Below are 18,040 nucleotides of genomic sequence, written 5' to 3'. Positions count from 1 at the left end.
GGCTTTGGATTCTAAATTATTCACTTTGAATAATTCTTTCAAGCTGAAACAATTATGCTAGATGCTAATTTTAATCAAATTACATGTAATATGTTAATATGAGCATAAATCCTACATTCCTTGACAAACACCAAGATTATATTAATGTTACATAATTATATTAATGGGCAATATGAGCTGTACAAGCTGCTCACGTTTATGACATGAATGTGGTAAATATAAAGTGAAATTCACCTTGGCAAACTAAAATTTAATTTCAGAAAAATAACTCCTGTCTTCTTTAAAGCAGGCAAAAATTCCAGATTTTTAATTACGTGAGTTGCATGATTCTAAAAAGAATTCATGCAACATGTATTAGTGTTGGGTGCTACAGTTCTTGTCTTTATTTTACTAAAATATATAACTTTAAAAGGAAAATGATGATTTAAAAACCTGTGTGGCATAGAACCCATAGCATGGGAAGGCTGAATCCATGCTGGTTGTCTGCAATCTGACACTCAGCTGCAAAGACAAGGACAGGAAAGTGTATTTTGGCACAGAAACCTGTTACTCCCTGTCAGAGAAACAACTGCTGACAGTCACCACAGCCAACAGAGCTGGCATTTACGCTGGGTAAGACAGTACAGCTGAGAGTGGGGCAGCATTTTCCATTCTGAAAGGGGCTATCCCCACCAGCATGGATGTTCTGGGATGCATTAGAAGGGCTCAGTAGATGGAGGCATTTATGTGACTAACTGCAGGGCTTATGCACCATTTACATTTAATTTAAGTCATCAGGAGATCATTTGCATCTATGGTAGGGTCTAGACCACATGGGAATTACTTTGTGCTCCTTTATTAATAAACTGAAATATGCACCACTTACCCAGTTCAGGTTGTCACTGATAAAGTCTGAGACTCCCATTTCATTATGGAAGTTGAAGACACTGTGGGACTCCGACTGCAGTTGTCCCTTGTACATATCTGTGCCGGTTCAGCCGCTGTTTCCACTGGGTATGCAAAAAGTGGTGCCAGTGTTAATGGAAGACAGCCCATATAAATGTATGTGTCCCTATTAAGGAGAAATGCTCTATGTTCAAACTGTGGAAAATGTGAGGCAGAACTCAGATCTTGTGACATATCAGCTGCAAACTCAGCCTTAGGAAGGTGCTTTGCCCCAGTGCCCCTTACTGCTTGTTTCAGTGGGCTCAGAGAGACACAGCCAAAGCTCCCTTGCAGCACTGAAACACCTCTGTGTGCTTGGATTTGCACATTTTGTTCACATCCATCTGCTGGGGGATCATCTGAATGTGTGACTTGCCAAATTTTAACTGGACTGAAAACCTTTCCAGAAATCTATTAAAAAACAGTCAGAAAGAAAGTAAAAGCATGCAGCTCTTCAGTTTCCATAGCTCAGCTACCTGTGCTGCTACAGCTTCATGTGAGGGAAGCCACAGACACATGGGCTGTTTCAGACTGCTGCAGTGCTGTCCACTGATGCCATACACTGGTGTTGAATAAATACCCCTACATTAAATCAGTGTTCACACAAGTAGCGTGTTATAAACTTTTTGTGTTTAAGGCATTGGTATTTGTTTGGAAAAACTGAGTTTTTTCAGTTATCTATGGCACCACTGAAGCACAACATCCTATGTTACCTTGGTAGCAGTGCAGAAGTTTCTCAAAGCTGGAGTTCTCCTGAAGTGGCTGCCAATGTGCAGGTTCCTGCCAGGAGTACACATGCACCTGTGTGCACTCATCCTGCCTTCATTTTGTTCAGGAAGGAAAATATGCATTAGACCCTTTGTCCCACTTGCTGAGTGCCCTAATGTCACAGGGCTTTACACAAGAAGACATGATACAAAAGTACACAGAAACAAACATGCCTTGAAGAATCTCTTTTCCTGGTAAGCAAAGTCCTTTTCTCCACATTTACAATAGGGCTGCAGGTGACTTGAAAGCAAAGCCTGTGCTCCCTGGAGGAGAGCCTCAAAAACCTGCACAAATGATTGTGGCTTTTACCATATTCCTTATGCACTTTCTACCATTTCTGTGCACCTTGGTGAAGTCCTCTTTAGAATGTGCATGCTCAGCAAATATTGAGTCTGCAGTGAAAGGCTTAGGGACAGCAGTGCTGTTGTAGGGCAGGTCTCAGTCTCTCCAGCTGCTGCAGGTGCTTGGTTGCCAGTGCACACGGGAGTCTGTGAGAGCAGGTTCAGTGTTTTGACGTGTTCTGTGCTGTCATCACCTTTTCCTTTCCATGTTCCTCTCTTTTGCCCCGTATTTTTGCAAACAGGTTGTTCCACTGCAAGTCACTGACATCAACATTGTTGTAATATTGCTGAGCCTGAATTCTCTCCTTGGGAAGGATTCCTGATAACTTCAAAAGTTGTCTTAATTGTGGGAGAACTTCTGCAATAAATCATACCTGATGCCTGAAACCCCCACACGAAGGCTAAACAACTCAGAATGAGGAGACGCCTCTGTGCAGAGATTTGCCAAGTTGAATTTTGCAGCCATTGAGGTGCCCAAACATGAATGCAAAGGACATGTAGTGATGGAGGGAGCACAAAGCTTCTCCTATCAGAGGGAATTCTGATTTAGCTACTGCTGAGAGGAGAGAAAACCAGACATTGTTGTTCCTAGAATATGCTACAAAGTCTTTTTTTCTACAAATTTGTCCGCAATGTTTATATTCAATACAAACCCAGATTGTGTCTTGTAAGCTCACAGTGACAGAGACATTCAGATGCCTGCATTGTAAGTGCAATTGCCTTTTCCTCTGGGAGCCTGCATTAGGTTTGAAGGTTGGCAGAGCCAAAGCAGAAAGCTGTGCCCCACTCTTTCTCTGGAAATTACTTCTGTTTCAGGAGCAAGAGAACTGATGCCTTGGAGTGGCTACCTAAACCAGAGGCTAGACAAAATTGAGAGAATAAAAGAGGGTATTCATTGAAGGCCTTCCATAGGTACACCCTGGGCACTCAAAGCCTCTGAGGGCCTGCACCCCAGATGGACAATGGTCACAAGTTTTTCATACAGGTAAAAGTTTGCTCCTTTTACATATCAGGGGTCAAGCCTCCAAGTACAGTTTCAGATAATGAGGTCATTTACTCCAAGTTTGCCCCCCCAATTCACTGTTGTTTGCATCTCTTGGGGCCTGAGACAGTAAGGTGTCCTTGAGTTTCAGGCCTAGAGAGGAATTGCTTTGTCTGAATAAAATGGGAGAACAGTAGCTGACAGGTTATGAAGTTTTTGAGTTATACACTAAAGCAGTACAGGATCTGAAAAATATAAAAGCTCAATCCTAAGGCATCAGAACTAGAAACAGTTAACTCACCAAATGCAAAGAATTGATGTTCTGGATTAAGATGGCCCCTGCTGAGGTCAGTGATTACCTTTTTTTCTGTTGGGGACAAAAGATAGAGTCTGTTTGCCTGACCAAAGTATCAGTCACTGATTATCTCATCCAAAATTCTCCTTAACTTTAGCAGCAGGAGGTCAATGACAGACATGTTGCAATTGCCAATACATTTTCTCAAGCTGTCCTCCCACATATTTTGTATAATTATAAATAATTCATTTTTATTCATGTTCATGAACCGAATTCAGGTGGAGTAAACAATCAGGTGGACTGTCCTCTGCCAGGTGCCAGACTCTCAGTTTTGTGTTTCAAATGGCCATTCCTTAAGCTTTTCGTGGTATTTCAGAGGTCATACTGATTGTGGAGAATAATAAAGCCATTTATAAGAATGCAGTTTGTGTCCTCATCTTTCCAAAAGCATGAGACCATAAACAAAGCTACGTCTCTCCAATTTCATTGCTTTTCTGGAAGGGTATTTATTTTAGGCTTCTGTTCTAAACCATTTTGAAGTCTGCATAAAATTAATGACTAAAACTCTTCACTCTTCTTGATATCATAGGAATAAGTAAAGTTCTTCACTGGAGTATGCCCTGTGATAAATAATGCCCTGGTAATTATGGGTGGGGATTTTCACGCGGTGACTGATGATGCCTTGGAAAAGAGCCATGGCACTGTGCATTCAGAAGCTAAGCTATCTAAATCCTTGCAGGCCTCATTTATGCTTTTGGGAATATAGGACAGGTGTGGCAATTACTAAACCTGGATACTTGAGAATTCACCTCTTATTCCCAGGTGTGGGCCATTAATTCTCGCTCAGACTTGTTCAGTTCTAACAAGTCTCTTTTGAACCAGATTTTATATATGCACATATACTCACACAATAAATGGCATTTTCCTTTCAATCAATTTATCTATTTTGTTTTTACTCATCTTTAGCTATGCAGCCCTCATTTTACCTAACGTTTGACACACACATGGCAGCAAACCCCCAGAATGATCAGTGGCAGTCTGCAGATCCCTGCCATGGTCTGTAGATACCAGAAGATTCGCAGTTTGCATTGTTTTGTACAATCAGTAGAGAAGCTCGGGTAAAACTCCAGCCAAGCCCCAGTGAAATTCACAACAAAGGCTGCACTAATTGTTATTGGATCACTAGACATCAGAGCAAAGCCAGAGAACACTCAAACATAAGCATGTTTGTAAAATCCTTTAAAAAATGTAAAGGAGTGTGGTGTTCATTCTTTTTGTTAGATGATCTTCTTTGGGTTGACACACCTAGAAGGCTCCTCACAGACCAGGCATTCTTCAGGGACATATTTGATATTTTTAAACTCAAATGCTGACAAGAAAGCTTTTAATTCCATATTCTGATATTTCCATAGAAGGTCACAGATACTTCAGCTGCTTCATTCACTCCAAAGGGACTTGTGGCTACTGAACACTAATGTGTGCCTGGTCATCTTTATATACCTAAAATATGTTGGCCATCTCCTAAGCAGTCCTCTGGAATACAGTGAAGAAGGGATGATATATGCTAAATTTTGAAATAGCACACATTTTTGTGACAGTATTTTTATGTGCAAAGAATTGCCACAAAGGTAATGAGACGTTCCTCTACCTTCAATCCCTCAAGAAGCCATGGCTGAAATGGCACACTGCTCAGGTCTAAGTGAATATTCCATTTCTGGTGAAATGGAATATTGGTATTGGAAAACCTGGGCTGGCTTGGATTGAAGAACAAATTCCTGACAGCATGACAGCACAGACTGAGTAAGGGTTCCATTAAAATATAAATTACAATCAACAGTATTTTGTAGCTATGAAAGAGAAACCTCTGATATGTGACTGAAGAACCCACAGAATACCACATGAAAAAATGAAACTTGCCAAAGTGGGCACACCTTTATCTGTGCAGCTGGCTGATTCTGAAGGTGCTTGCTAACAGTTTCTGATTAAAAATTCACCTTCCTGATAATGGCATGAAACAAAACCACAGCAATTAGGAAATCAAATCTAAGGCACCACTGTGGCAGACCCTACCTAGATGGAACCAGTTCATTGAGCTCGAAGCACCAAACCTCTCAATCCCCTCAAAGCTGTAGAGGGAAAGGTGAACTGCAGCAGCTGGAGAAGCACAGCATGTCAAGCCTGTAGAAGTGACAGCTTGGGTTTGTTCTAACAGCATCCAAATCATCAATGCTTTAGTTTTCTACTATATGATGTATATATCTCATTGTCTATTAGTTTGGTCAGACTCTGTAGGATTTCTGTGTTAGCCTGATTCCTTTTGCTAGCCTGCTGAAGTTGTGAGGCACAGCTGTGTGTTATGGGGTTTTTGTTCCCCTCCATTTGAGAACCATTGCATTTAGTTTGCACATGTAATTGAGTTCATTGATTTTCACAAACCAGTATAAGCAATTGTAGATATCTAGATAACCTGGATATTTTGAAAACTGCAAATAAAGGGGAGTAGTTCTGGAAGATGCAGAACTAGAAACTGGAAATACTTTGTTACAAGACTTCCTAGCTTAGCTGCATAGAGAGAGAACAAAGGCACTCGATTTTTCCTGCAAATGAACTCCAGGCAAAGTGACAATAAAATGGATGTTTGCTATTAGAACAGATTGGTTCCTTTCTTTCCTTACCATTTGCTAGAACAAAAGCACTGTGACTTTCCAAGGCTGCTGTCAGTGCTAGAATTAGCAGTGTGATACTGAAATAGTGACCAGCACTATGCAATCCTTCCTTTCTCCTCACCTAGTCAAAAAGGCTACCTCTGACAAATCAGCTCTTAGAGAATTTAAATTATTAAATCATCTGGCATTTAAATTATTAAATCATAGTGAAAACCCCAACTCTGTGCTTAGGAAGTATAAGCTTTTTCAAACCAATAGGCAGAGCTATTCATATTGCTTTTTCTCTTTGTGTTTAATTTTTTTTAATATAGCTAGAATCCCAAGAAAAGAAACTCAGCAATCCTTCTGCTTTCTGAAGCCTTAATAGCCTCAGCTCTGCAAAATTCAGTTTTCTAACAGCAGGATTTTGGTCTTGGTACAGGTCAGTCCTGAACACGAAAAGTAATTATTGTAATACCAAAATGCAGGGCTGGGAAGAGAAGGGAGATTTGCAATAATAAGATTACAGAAAACCTCTATTACAGACTTTGTGTTTCTGGGATATTCCTGAATGAATGCCATCTGCTTGGTGATCAGAAGGAATGTAATCATATTGAATCTTTCCACTAGGTTGACATTATCAAGAAAAGGAGTAGCAGTTACCAAGAAAATGTTTTATTTTGGTATCATTCCATGCATTTACCCTTAAATACATCTGAGTGCTCCTCACAGCCTGGAATTATGTGTTTTTACCTAAGGGGCCTGTTTATTTCCATCTGTAAACTACATATAAAATATATTTATTCTTATGTCTTCTAAATCATTGGAGAGAAACTAGTAATTTCTTCTCTAGAATTCAAAAGCCTGGCTGTTAGACCAGAGTGAAAAAGTACACAGCACATCATGTGTGAAAAGTAAACTTAAAACTGAAATGTGCAAGTCTGAAGTTAAAAAAAAATCCAGCAAAGGCTTACCCATGAGGGAAACAGAGGCAAATGCTTATGGAAAGAAACATTTTTAATGTGTAAGTTGCAGTCTAGGAGTTTGTAGGGTTTTTATTTTAAGACAAAGAAATATATAATTGCTCATGAAGACAGAGGAAACATGGGTGAACAATGGAATCAGACACAACAGAAACTATTCCAAGGGCAACAAAGCAGTTTTCACTCTGAGTAAAAGGCACCAGGGAACCTCTAAATGTTTTTGTGTTAAGGGAACACACTGCATGGGCAGTAAACAGGGACACTTGTCCCTAAGGCTCCTCTCCCCTTTGTACCCTCTGCCTCCAGTTCCCAGTGTTTGCATCTCCTCAATGCTCTAAAAGGGAATTGCTGTAGCTTACCTGAAGACACTGAGTATCAGTGTAATTATCTTCCAGGACCAAAGTCATTAAACAATCGTGAGCTGGCTAATGCATGTGAAAGCAAGACACTGCTCCAGCATTATCTGCATATCTGGGTCAGCAGCTGCTGCAGGAGCACACCCAGAACAGAGGGAGAAGGGTCTGTCCCTGCAGGGATCAGGCTGCTCTGCCACCCACCCAGAGCTGCTGCTCCCCTGGCACAGCCTGCACACCATCAGGGAAGTTGTATATTCCAGTGCCACTGCCCAGCTGTCCAGACATCTCTGTGCTTACTTCTTAGACTGCTGCCACGATATTCTGTTTTAAATCCTGCAAAAACTGAAGCACACTGCGTGAGGGTTTCTATAACACCACATAATGCCAACCCAGCACCGGAGTGCCTTGCATGCAGGGAATTATGTGTGAGCTTTAATGTCTAAAATAGTCAGCTCTGTGAGCTAAGTGTGTCTGCATTTTATTTTCTTCAGCTATCTTTGGTGAGGATTAATGAATGAATGGTCATAAAGAGCTCTAAAATCCCACGAAAGCATCCGAAGAGCACACACACTTAACTACTGTGAGCAAAGGATAATGTGTAAAGCTTACCTGGAATTTCACTCCAGCTATAGATGGATGAGTCATTGTCACAGAAAATTTAACAGTTTCAATTAAAAAGCAGAAAAAACATTAAAGAAATTATAGCAAATACTTGATGACTGACAAGGAAAAATATCTTTGTGGTAATTGAGCTGAGTAAAACTGTTTGCCCAGACTAACCCTTGGAATTCTTCTGCAAATATGGTTTATTTTCCACGGGGCTTTACAAAAACTAAACCCCTCCTCAACATCAGCCAGCCATAAAAATGGTAAATATAAATAATTGTATCTACATTACTGAGCTCTGGAACTGTATTTACAAATCTAATTATTCACAAGTCTTTTGCAGACATAAAACATTTTCAAGCAGGTCTCAGAGTAGCATAGATCCTTTTTTCCCCTCTACATTAAAAAAATCCTACTTTTCAAACAGTATTGTTTTCATTGCCTGCACACTTGAACTTGTTCCAAACTTGCCTACCTTATAAACATGATTTTGAGACCTGCCCACTGCAAACACACACACCTGTGTATTGAAGTGTACAATTCCCACTCAGGGAGCTGCAAACACACCTTGCTCCCACACAGCTTGGGTTGTGAGCGCATGTGTGGATATATATAGTAAGTATATGCTTGTTTGGGCAGAACAAAAGTGATACAAAACAAAGTGTCTGGAAAATATTAAGGGCAAAAAGAACTTTTCTCCACAAAAAGTGATGTATTTTATAACAACATACCAATGAAATGGTGCAAAACCCTCCTTTCACATTTAACTCTAAGATCCAGATGTTTCCTAGTCTGCCAGCATTTAGGATTTCTTTTCTAATAGCAAGTTAGAAAAGAAAAATTACCCAGGAATCTATGAAATTTAGAAATTTGCCATAATTTCTGTTGTCAAGAGAACTGTTGATACTTTTTTGGGACGTCTTTGGCATTCCTTCCCCTTGATCTCACAGCATTCTAAGGAGGCAAACCACACGGCAGCCAGGATCGAGATGGGAATACTCCTGGGAATTAGCATCCCAGGTGCTAATTAACAGCCTGGGAACAATTAGAAGATGCCAATCAGTACAGAGACACACCGCCATCAGCTCCGATGCCCGTGGGGCACTGGCCAACTTCAGCAGAATGACAGAACATTATTTAGAGTTGGAAGAGACGCGCAGGGCTCATGGAGCCCAGCCCCTACGCGAGTGGCGCACACGAGGATCGAGCGCAGGGGCTGTGCCAGGTACGCCCAGCACCGCCCGGCCCGGCCCGGGCACACCGGGGCTGCGCTGTGCCTCCCGCCGGGCCGGGCCGGGCCGGGCTCCCCGCTCTGCCCCTGCAGGGACTCGGCGGGGAACGCGCTCTCGGCTTCTGCCCCTCGGGCTGAGGGAGTGCCGGACCCTCCTGGAATACGGGCGGGACCCGCTTCCCACCGGCGCGGGGACGCGGCCGCCTCGCTCCCCACCAGCCCCCGGGCCGGGCCGGGCCGGGCGGGGCCGCCTCTGCGCCCGCTCCTCGTCCGATAGGGGAAGCGGCTCTGGGGGCACAGCCGGCCCGGGGGCACGCGGGGCCCGGGAGCGTTTTCCTTCAGCGCGGCTCCGGCAGCGCCGGGACACAAACCCTGCGAGCAGCCACGGCCGGGCTCGCTCAGGCCCGTGCTGGGCTCCCCCGGGCCGTGGCCGTGACCAGATTCGCTCAGGCCGTGGGCGGGCTGAGGCAGTGACCGGGCTCGCTCAGGCCGATGCTAGGCTCGCTCAGGCTGTGGCCGGGGCTGTGCTGAGCTCCCTCATGCCCTGCTGGGCTCGCTCAGGCCGTGGCCGGGGCTGTGCTGAGCTCCCCCGGGCCGGTTCTGGGCTCGCTCAGGCCGTGGCCGGGGCTGTGCTGAGCTCCCCCGGGCCGGTTCTGGGCTCGCTCAGGCCGTGGCCGGGGCTGTGCTGAGCTCCCCCGGGCCGGTGCTGGGCTCGCTCAGGCCGTGGCCGGGGCTGTGCTGAGCTCCCCCGGGCCGGTGCTGGGCTCGATCAGGCCGTGGCCGGGGCTGTGCTGAGCTCCCCCGGGCCGGTGCTGGGCTCGCTGGGGCCGTGGCCGGGGCTGTGCTGAGCTCCCCCGGGCCGGTGCTGGGCTCGCTGGGGCCGCGGCCGGAGCTGTGCTGAGCTCCCCCGGGCCGGTGCTGGGCTCGCTGGGGCCGCGGCCGCGGCGGGGCTGGAGCGGAGCCCGCGGGTTGCGCACGGCCCCGCCCCGCCCCACAGGAGCCCCTCGGGGCTCGGCCCCGCCCCCGGCGGGCGCCGATTGGCCGCGCGCGGTGCCGATCCCGGGCCGGTTGCATCACCCGGGGCGGGGCCGGCCCGCGCGGTGTCGCAATCGGCGCTGGCCGCACGCGCACGGTACCGAGCGCGGCCCGCCCGGCCCCTCCCGCCGCTCGCGCCGCTCAGGTAAGCGCGGGGGGCGCGTGCGGGGCCGGGGGGCCGCGGCCGCCCCCGCCCGCCGGGCCCCGCTCGGCAGCGCGTGATGCAATCGGCGGGCGGCCCCGGCTCCCTCCCCTCCCCTCCCCCGGTGAAGTCACGGCTTGGCAGCGCCGGGCACCCCCGCGCCCCGCTCGGACGGGGGAGGAGCGGCGCGGCCTCGGCGGGCGGGCGGCCCGGGGAGGGCGGCGGCGGCGCCATGGGCCCGCCGGGGAGGGCCGGTGCCGGTCCCCGCGGTCGGTCCCGGCCCGGGGCGGGGGGAGCGAGGCCGCGCCGGGGCGGCTCCGGGGCTCACGGTGCGGCGGGAGCGCACCCGGCCGAGGGGCAGCCGGGGAGCGCGGCCCGGTACCGCCCGGGGAGCCTCGGCCAGACGGGTCGGGCTCCTGGCGAGTGTCCGTAGCTCCGGTGGCGGGTTCGCACCCGGGGTTAGGCAGGCAGGGAGCTCCGCGCCGGCCTTGGCGCTGACATCCGGCAGGAAGAGCCCCAGCTCCGTAACGGGGCCGTGCCGAGCCGCTTCGGAAAGTAAAACGCTTAGCGTTGGCAAAACTTCGGAATTAAGGAATTGGTTTATCGTTAGAAGTCCCAGCTGTGGTTTTAATTCCAAAGACAGTGCTCTGATACCTCCTCGCCTCCCAGCGTTTGGGGTTCTGTCATGTTAAGATACGTGTTTATGTGTTCTGGTACAGTCTGTTAAGATGTGCATTAAAAATGGAGATTCTGAAATAAATGTGGAAATGTTGTCAGCTATGACAAGAAATGGGATTGAGCTGCCCAGTGCCAAAAGCGTTGTGTCCCAGCCCTCAGTAAGTGAGAGCTAGCACATCCCCTGCACACCTGAGCGTGAGCCGTGAGTGTGAGCCGGCGCTCGCATTGCTCTGCACATTGTGCCTGCACTTCCTTAGTGCAGGGTCATTGGAATCCGGACTCGGATCCTGTCAGGAAGGATCCTATCTCTATTCCTTGTGAAGTGTGACAGAAGAGAGGTCCCTATTGCTGTTCAAATTGGCACCGATTTTGCATTTGACAAGACAGCTTTGTGAATTTGAGCGATAGAGTTATTCTGACTAATGATCAGAATCACCACAATCACACCTCAGGAAAGGAGCAGAGAGAAGCACTTCGTATTTTTTAAAAAACAAATACTGATTGAATTGGCAAAACAGTTTTGGGGTTTTTTTTTTTTGCCTTTTTTTTTTTTTTTTTTTTTTTTTTTTTTGCCAAAGCAAACATTTGGAAGTTTAATGTCTTTATTTTTACTTTTTGTATGTGTGAAAGCAGATGAGGGCCTTCATTGCTTCACTGGTCCCCGAGGAGTAGTGTGGGACAGTAAGAAACATCTTTGTGCCTGAGAAGGCACCTCTGGAGTTCCCAGCTATTCTGCTGCAGTGGGTGGCCAGCTGGGTTCCTGGGTGGCCACTTGGTGCCCAAGGAGGGAACCAGGCAGTTCTAACTGGCCACTGGAAGCAGTACCATGTGTTGGGTGGAACCAGCCTGGGGCTGTTGCTGGGCTGAGGCTCTTGGGCAGCTTTATGGGAACAAGATGCTGGGAAACGGGGCTGGCTCCCTGAGGAGCTGTGTCCTGCTGTGCTGGGGCTGTCAGCAGTCTCGGGGAGGCAACCTGTGTGCAGGGGCTCTGGGAGCCTTGAGCCCGGTGTGCCTCCCCCAGTGACCATGGCCGTCCCCTCGGTGTGCCCTGTCCCTGCTGCTGCCTTTAATTCTCCTTGCAGTATCCCCACAGCACCTGCTGCTACCTGGGACAGCCCTCTGACAGCTGTGACAGGCACCCGGCCTCCAAATACCAGGGGGAAAACAAGTTCCGAGCCTCAGCTGGCGCTCTGTAGCTCTGTGATGCAGTTCAGTGCTAGTTCTAGTTTAGTGCAATTTGCTCTGCATATTCTTTGGAGCAGGACAGGAATCCAGGTGTCACCTGTCCCAGTTAAGAGTTCTGATCATCAGGCCAGATAAGAGCATGTCTCACTCGAGAAACAGCAATTTAATAAAAAACAAATCAGTTCCAGTGGGAAGGAACTGAGGGAGGTCTGTTCTAGCAGGCAGGGCTGGAATTCTTGTTTGAGAGGTGTGACACTGGTTATCTTCTCTGCTTATATCCATCTGAAATACTTCATTAATATTAGGTTTAATGGAACAAATAATTTTTTCATTGAATCAAATGGAAATCTGATAGAGATAGCAAAGAAGAGTTAAAGCAGTGTTAAATAGTTTGGATAGCATGGAGAGAAGTAGCACATGGAACCTGGTGAAGAAACTTGTTTCATGTCAGGTGGGGTTCCTTGGGGGGCAGGAGCCACCCCTTCCTCTGTAGTAGGAGCACAAAAATCAGATTGTGAGGATGGTGTGGGTTACATAACTGGCCTGTCCAGGTGAACTTTGCAAGCACTGAAATGTGTTGAAGCAGAGGAGACAGCAGAGCATTCTGTTTGATTTGGAAAAGGTGTCAAAAATCTACTTGTCAGAGACAACCTAAGAGAACTGCATATCTGTATATGCTTTGAGGGCTGCAGAAATCCTCTGTTGTAAAATAAAGTGCAGACAAGGCCAGTGTGTGCTCTAAGAGGAGCAGGCACTTACACCTCGAGTAAGAATGTCTGTGCAATTACCCAGGCACAGCTGCTACAACCGGCCCTGCCAGTCTGTGCTGGCACAGGCACCTCCTCAGCTGGGTGTGCAGTGCAGCTCTGCCTGACTGCTTGTTAGGTCAGCATCTGACACGGAAACACGGCATGCAGAAGCTGCTTTAAGGGTTGCAGTTGGGGAAATGCTAACAGAGAGGTGTTGGACGCTGTGTGTTTAGATTCAGCTCCAAAAGCGTTCATGGTCTCATTCTGCCCTGAAATGGGAAAATGAAAAGATTTCTTGATAGGAAGGGTGTGGGTGTACTCACACATCCTCACAAGTGGGAAGACCTCTTGGTGACAGAGAATGTTAATTTTGAGTAACATTCAAGCCAAATTTAGTGGGCTTTTCCATGAATGTTATTGAACCACACTGTGCAGCTGCATCTCATTGTGGCTCCTTCATCATGGAAGAAAATATGCAGTTGATCTGCACGGTTGAATTTTAACATTTTAATGATAGCCCATCCAAAAGTAAAACAGCAACACAGACTGCTGAGAAAAACAATCAGGAACAGTACACAGCTGATGAACCTGGGAGTTTAGAAGGACCAGTGACACACAGGAGGTCACTGCAGACCTCACACATCCTGTCATTCATCTGCTGTTATGGATGGGAGAGGTGTTCCTGGGCTGGACACTGCCCATCCTGGCAGTCAGCTCTGCCCAGTGCTGCTGCAGCTTTTCCCCAGCCCTCTGGAGAATGTGTCACACTGATCTGTGTGGCTCACACTGCATATCTGTTTGACAATGCTGGGCTGCATTGCAGTAGGATTGTTTAGTGCCACTTAAATGTTTTCAACATGACAATCCGCACTGATTTGAGTGATCGCTGGGTATTTTTCACTGGAGCCATAGGTAGGTGTTTCAGGAGCTTAGGACCATCCTGTTGTCCTTCCCCTCTTCTCTCCCAGCCATATAGGAAGTGATCCTGTGAGATGAGAAGAGGAGGGGACCCGCTGTTAGCCTTGCCAGGGCCTTGGCCCTGCAGCTGTGGTGGAATCCTCCTTGTGCCACCAGTAGGGCCAGGAGCAGGCTGACCTCAGCAGCGGGAGCACGTCAGTCAGGTGAGGATGCCTTGCTCATCAGGAGGTTTGTGTGCTGGACAGGAGAGGGGACAGTGACCAGTGCACCAGCCACGCAGGTGACCTTATTTATGGATGAGTCAGCTGTGCTTGCTGTCTTTTAATGGGTGACAGTCCTCTGTTGTGGAGTTGTGATCTACACTGCCATCAGCCTGTGCACTGTCCCACCCTGATGCATACTGTTACAGGCTCAGCACACTGCTTGTGGTAGAATGTCACCCAGTCACAGCCTTTGCAATGCACTACCTTCTTCCATAGATTTATTTTTCCACTCAGTACCAGTGGGCCTTATGACAGCCATCGGTTTGAACATCGTCTTCAAAACAAGTGCTGTAAGGTGGTTGAGGAAAGGTGGACAGGCTGAGCACCCTTGCTCCAGAGGTCAGGCAGGAATTTGTCTGTGGATACACTCAGAGACGTGGTCCGAAGGGGACAAGGATCAAATACCCCTGTTGGTCAAGAGTCAGGCTGTTAATAGGTTTAAGCCACAGAAGGAAAACTCCAGTCTGAAGACTGAGAAAATTGTATAACTGGAGGAAAAGTTAGACAGTGGAACATGTTGCCAAGACAGAGGTTGTGAAACTGGAGATATTTGAGGCTAGGCTAGACACCCATCCATCAGGGATGGCTTTGGAATAACTGAGTGAAGCCAGTGAACAATTCAAGCAGCTTGACTAGATGACCCAGTAATAGTCCCATCCAATCCAAATATGTTGGAGACTTCAGAAATGTAGCTGGCAGCTTGTCCACCTCCAGCACAGTTACGGTGTGTTATGCCAGATGTACCATCAGTGCTTTATGCTAAAGCCAGTGATGTATAAGATTGTAGCTGAAGCAAGCATGTTTAATAGCTTTTTCTTTCCCTTACTAGGTTCACCTTGCTCTTAATCCATGTGAAGATCCATTGGAAACACCTTCTAGAAACCCAAGAGTTTTCAGTCTCCTGATAAATTCTGCAGTGTCCAAGAACAGCCTGCCCAAATGAGCAAGACACCCCAACAGAACCCCGGCACAGATGCGAGCGGAGTAAGTGTGATCCACACTCAAGCACACTCCAGTGGCCTGCAGCAGGTTCCCCAGCTGGTGCCAGTCAGTCCTGGGGGTGGAGGCAAAGCTGTGCCCCCGAGCAAGCAGGGAAAGAAAAGTTCCTTTGTGGACAGAAACAGCGATGAGTATCGGCAGCGCAGAGAGCGGAACAACATGGCGGTGAAAAAGAGCCGCTTAAAAAGCAAGCAGAAAGCACAGGACACGCTGCAGAGGGTCAACCAGCTCAAAGAAGAAAATGAACGTTTAGAGGCAAAAATTAAACTCCTGACCAAGGAGCTGAGCGTACTGAAAGACTTGTTCCTTGAGCATGCCCACAATTTTGCAGATAACGTGCAGCCTGTTGGCACTGAGAGCGCCACAACAAACGCAGAAAACAGTGGGCAGTAGAAACCTGCGACCTCATCAGACAAACTCTTGAGCTGCAGCTTGTCTGCAGTGCCCGTGCAGTAACCCAGCAAAAACTGTACCTTTAGCCATTGTTTTGTGGATTTTCTTCTTTTAGATTTAACACTGAAGATTTGTAACAATTAAACCAGAAACTGGTTAACCGTTTGTTTTAAATATTTTTCTCCTCAAAGACTTAATCAGATCTGAACTCCTAGCTAACTAGGAATGTAATATTTAGGAGATAACATTTTCACAGGAATATTCACTTACCATTTTAGACTTTGCATAATGGGAGGAATCCAGCAGGATGGCTCACTGTAGTATCAGAAACTTGTGACTGAATAGAATGTTTTTTAAATACCTGTTAGAGTGTTTTAGCCCTTTGATTTCTCCATTACATATTACAAACTGCAAAGGCTGTGGAGAATTTTTGCTTTTTACTTTAAATCTGTAGAATTTAAGTCCTATGAAGCACCATGTAGGTCCCTCCTGCCCAGTTATAGGTAATGGGGAGGTTGTAGTAATAGTGAGCTGGGATGCTTACCAATGTTCACCAGAAAAATAACAATATGCTCTGACGATATGTACAGGCACTTGGCCTCCAAATGGCACATGAAGCATCATGTACAAGAGGCAAAGCAGCACACTGACAATAAAAGCCTTTTATTGAAGCTTGTATTTCATATTGCTCACATAAGTGACTGGGGCCTTATGAGAACAAGAGCTTTTTTCCAGAAAATTTCAAAGTGCTACCAAAAACCTGTGCCCTGCAAAATGGCATTCCTGCTGGGAAGGAGGTGCTGGGGAGAACAAGAAGTGCAGCTTGGCTTAGCAGTGGAAGGGGCAGGACAGCAGGTGTGGAACTGGGATGCATGGATCACTGCTGGCTGACATTACAGGAATTTACAGTGATTTTAAAAATAAATGGCCCTAGTAACTGATTCAGTGGAATTTCTACAGCCATCATAGGTCTGTGTGAAGGAGTATCTGTAGCCTTGTTTTATTTCCATAGAAGTTTTCCTGTAGCAACTTTTTTATTGCTACTGCTTAGTCTTTGCCATGATCCATACTGCAGTGCTATGTGCTATACTGAGGATTTAAACAAAGTAAAGCAGGAACTTTGATGTAACTTTAATTTATTTTAATTTTTAAATATTTCATTGATGGTATGGTTATTTTACATTTAACCTGTGTGTCTGTCTTGTAGATTACTACACTGTCTTAATTTCCCTCTTACACTACCTTTGTCCATAGATTATTTTGGAGGATGCTTGTTTGCTCTGTATCTGCACTTAGGAAAAAACTTGGATGTTATCTCTATGAAGATACTGTTAGAGAATGAAACCTTGAGAAGTTCTTTTTTGAATTTAAACTTTTAATACACGTGGAAAACTTTGATGGATTGTTTTGGATTATGTTAGACTTTTTACAGATATGTTTTTTCATTCTAACTGCACCTGAAGTTGGTAGGGTTGAAATACCAGGAGCTAATAAAAATGTTTTGCTTGTAGTGGCCTTACTTTTCCCATCCCTTTTCTGTCTCCAAGTGCAGAGTTGCCCTTGGAGAAATCAGTGCAATAGTCTCTGTTCCCCTCTTTCACTCAGGTTTCTGCTCCATAGAAGCCATCAGAAACTCTGTACAGTTTTGTCTAAATGTCTGATTTAACAAAAAAGGCAAAAAAAAAAAAAAGGAAAAGAAATTTAAGGCTGAAAATTTTTCGACAGGAGGTGGGGAGAGAAGCAGAACACCAAAAATTCCCAGGGAAAAGATGACCTGAAGGATCTCCTTTGTTACTGCACGTCCCTGGTGGAAAGGCCAGGGCTGATTTCTGCCCTGGCTGTCTGACCTGCACTGGGGCTGTCTGTCCCCATTGTCCTGCAGCTGGTTTGCCAGGCTGCTGTGGGTCCCTCCTCTGCAGTCTGAGGAGGGGCTGCACATCCTGGCTGTTTGTTTGTGATTTTGGTGGAAATGATTTCCTGGATCTCTCCTGAGTGAGGGTGATCCTCTTTCCGAAGCTCTCGTGGGTGACTTCACCTGTTGCTCCCGACAGCTCTGATCCCATTTCCTTCTTGTTCAAAACCAAACCACTGAGTTATAAAAGTAATTTGTTTGGAAAATGAAATTTTGGTTCATCAGTGCATTGGCTTTTTTTTTTTTTTTACTGATGCTGTGGTTTAAGCCCAACTGGAAAATAAACGCCATGCAGCCACTCCTGTCCCCCAAGTGATGGCCAAAGTGCTTGGAGCCTGACAGGGACAGGGTGACCAGAGCACAGGGACAGGGCCAGGAGTGACCAGAACACAGGGACAGGAGTGACCAGAACACAGGGACAGGGCCAGGAGTGACCAGAGCACAGGGACAGGGACAGGGCCAGGAGTGACAGGAACGGTGGTGCGGCCTCCGCACGGCACCTTGGCCTTGTCTCTGCTGGGCACACACGGGGACAGCCACCCTGCCCTTGGGGACAGCCCTGGCACAGGGCCTTGGGGACAGTGGGACAGCCACCCTGCCCTTGGGGACAGCAGGACAAGGAACTCTGGCCTTGG

The 18,040-nt window shown here is 46.8% G+C and overlaps 1 protein-coding gene across 2 annotated transcripts; it reads left to right on the top strand.

Moving 5' to 3' along the window:
* The first annotated feature begins 10,223 nt into the window (after nt 1–10,223).
* Nucleotides 10,224–17,003, top strand: CEBPG (CCAAT enhancer binding protein gamma). 2 transcript variants are annotated; one of them, XM_063167647.1, is made up of 2 exons: nt 10,224–10,311; nt 14,931–17,003. In XM_063167647.1, exon 2 carries the CDS (start codon nt 15,041–15,043, stop codon nt 15,491–15,493), a length of 453 nt encoding a protein of 150 aa, XP_063023717.1. In that variant the 5' UTR covers nt 10,224–10,311; nt 14,931–15,040; the 3' UTR covers nt 15,494–17,003. The 2 variants fall into 2 exon arrangements, with proteins under 2 accessions (XP_063023717.1, XP_063023718.1); XM_063167648.1 differs by lacking the exon at nt 10,224–10,311 and adding an exon at nt 13,210–14,041.
* Nucleotides 17,004–18,040: the final 1,037 nt, after the last annotated feature.

The sequence above is a fragment of the Melospiza melodia genome, chromosome 13 (genome assembly GCF_035770615.1).
Source record: "Melospiza melodia melodia isolate bMelMel2 chromosome 13, bMelMel2.pri, whole genome shotgun sequence".
NCBI classification, from domain to species: Eukaryota; Metazoa; Chordata; class Aves; order Passeriformes; family Passerellidae; genus Melospiza; species Melospiza melodia.
The sequence above is the reverse complement of the archived record's forward strand: the minus strand, read 5'-3'. Positions and strand labels throughout refer to the sequence as shown.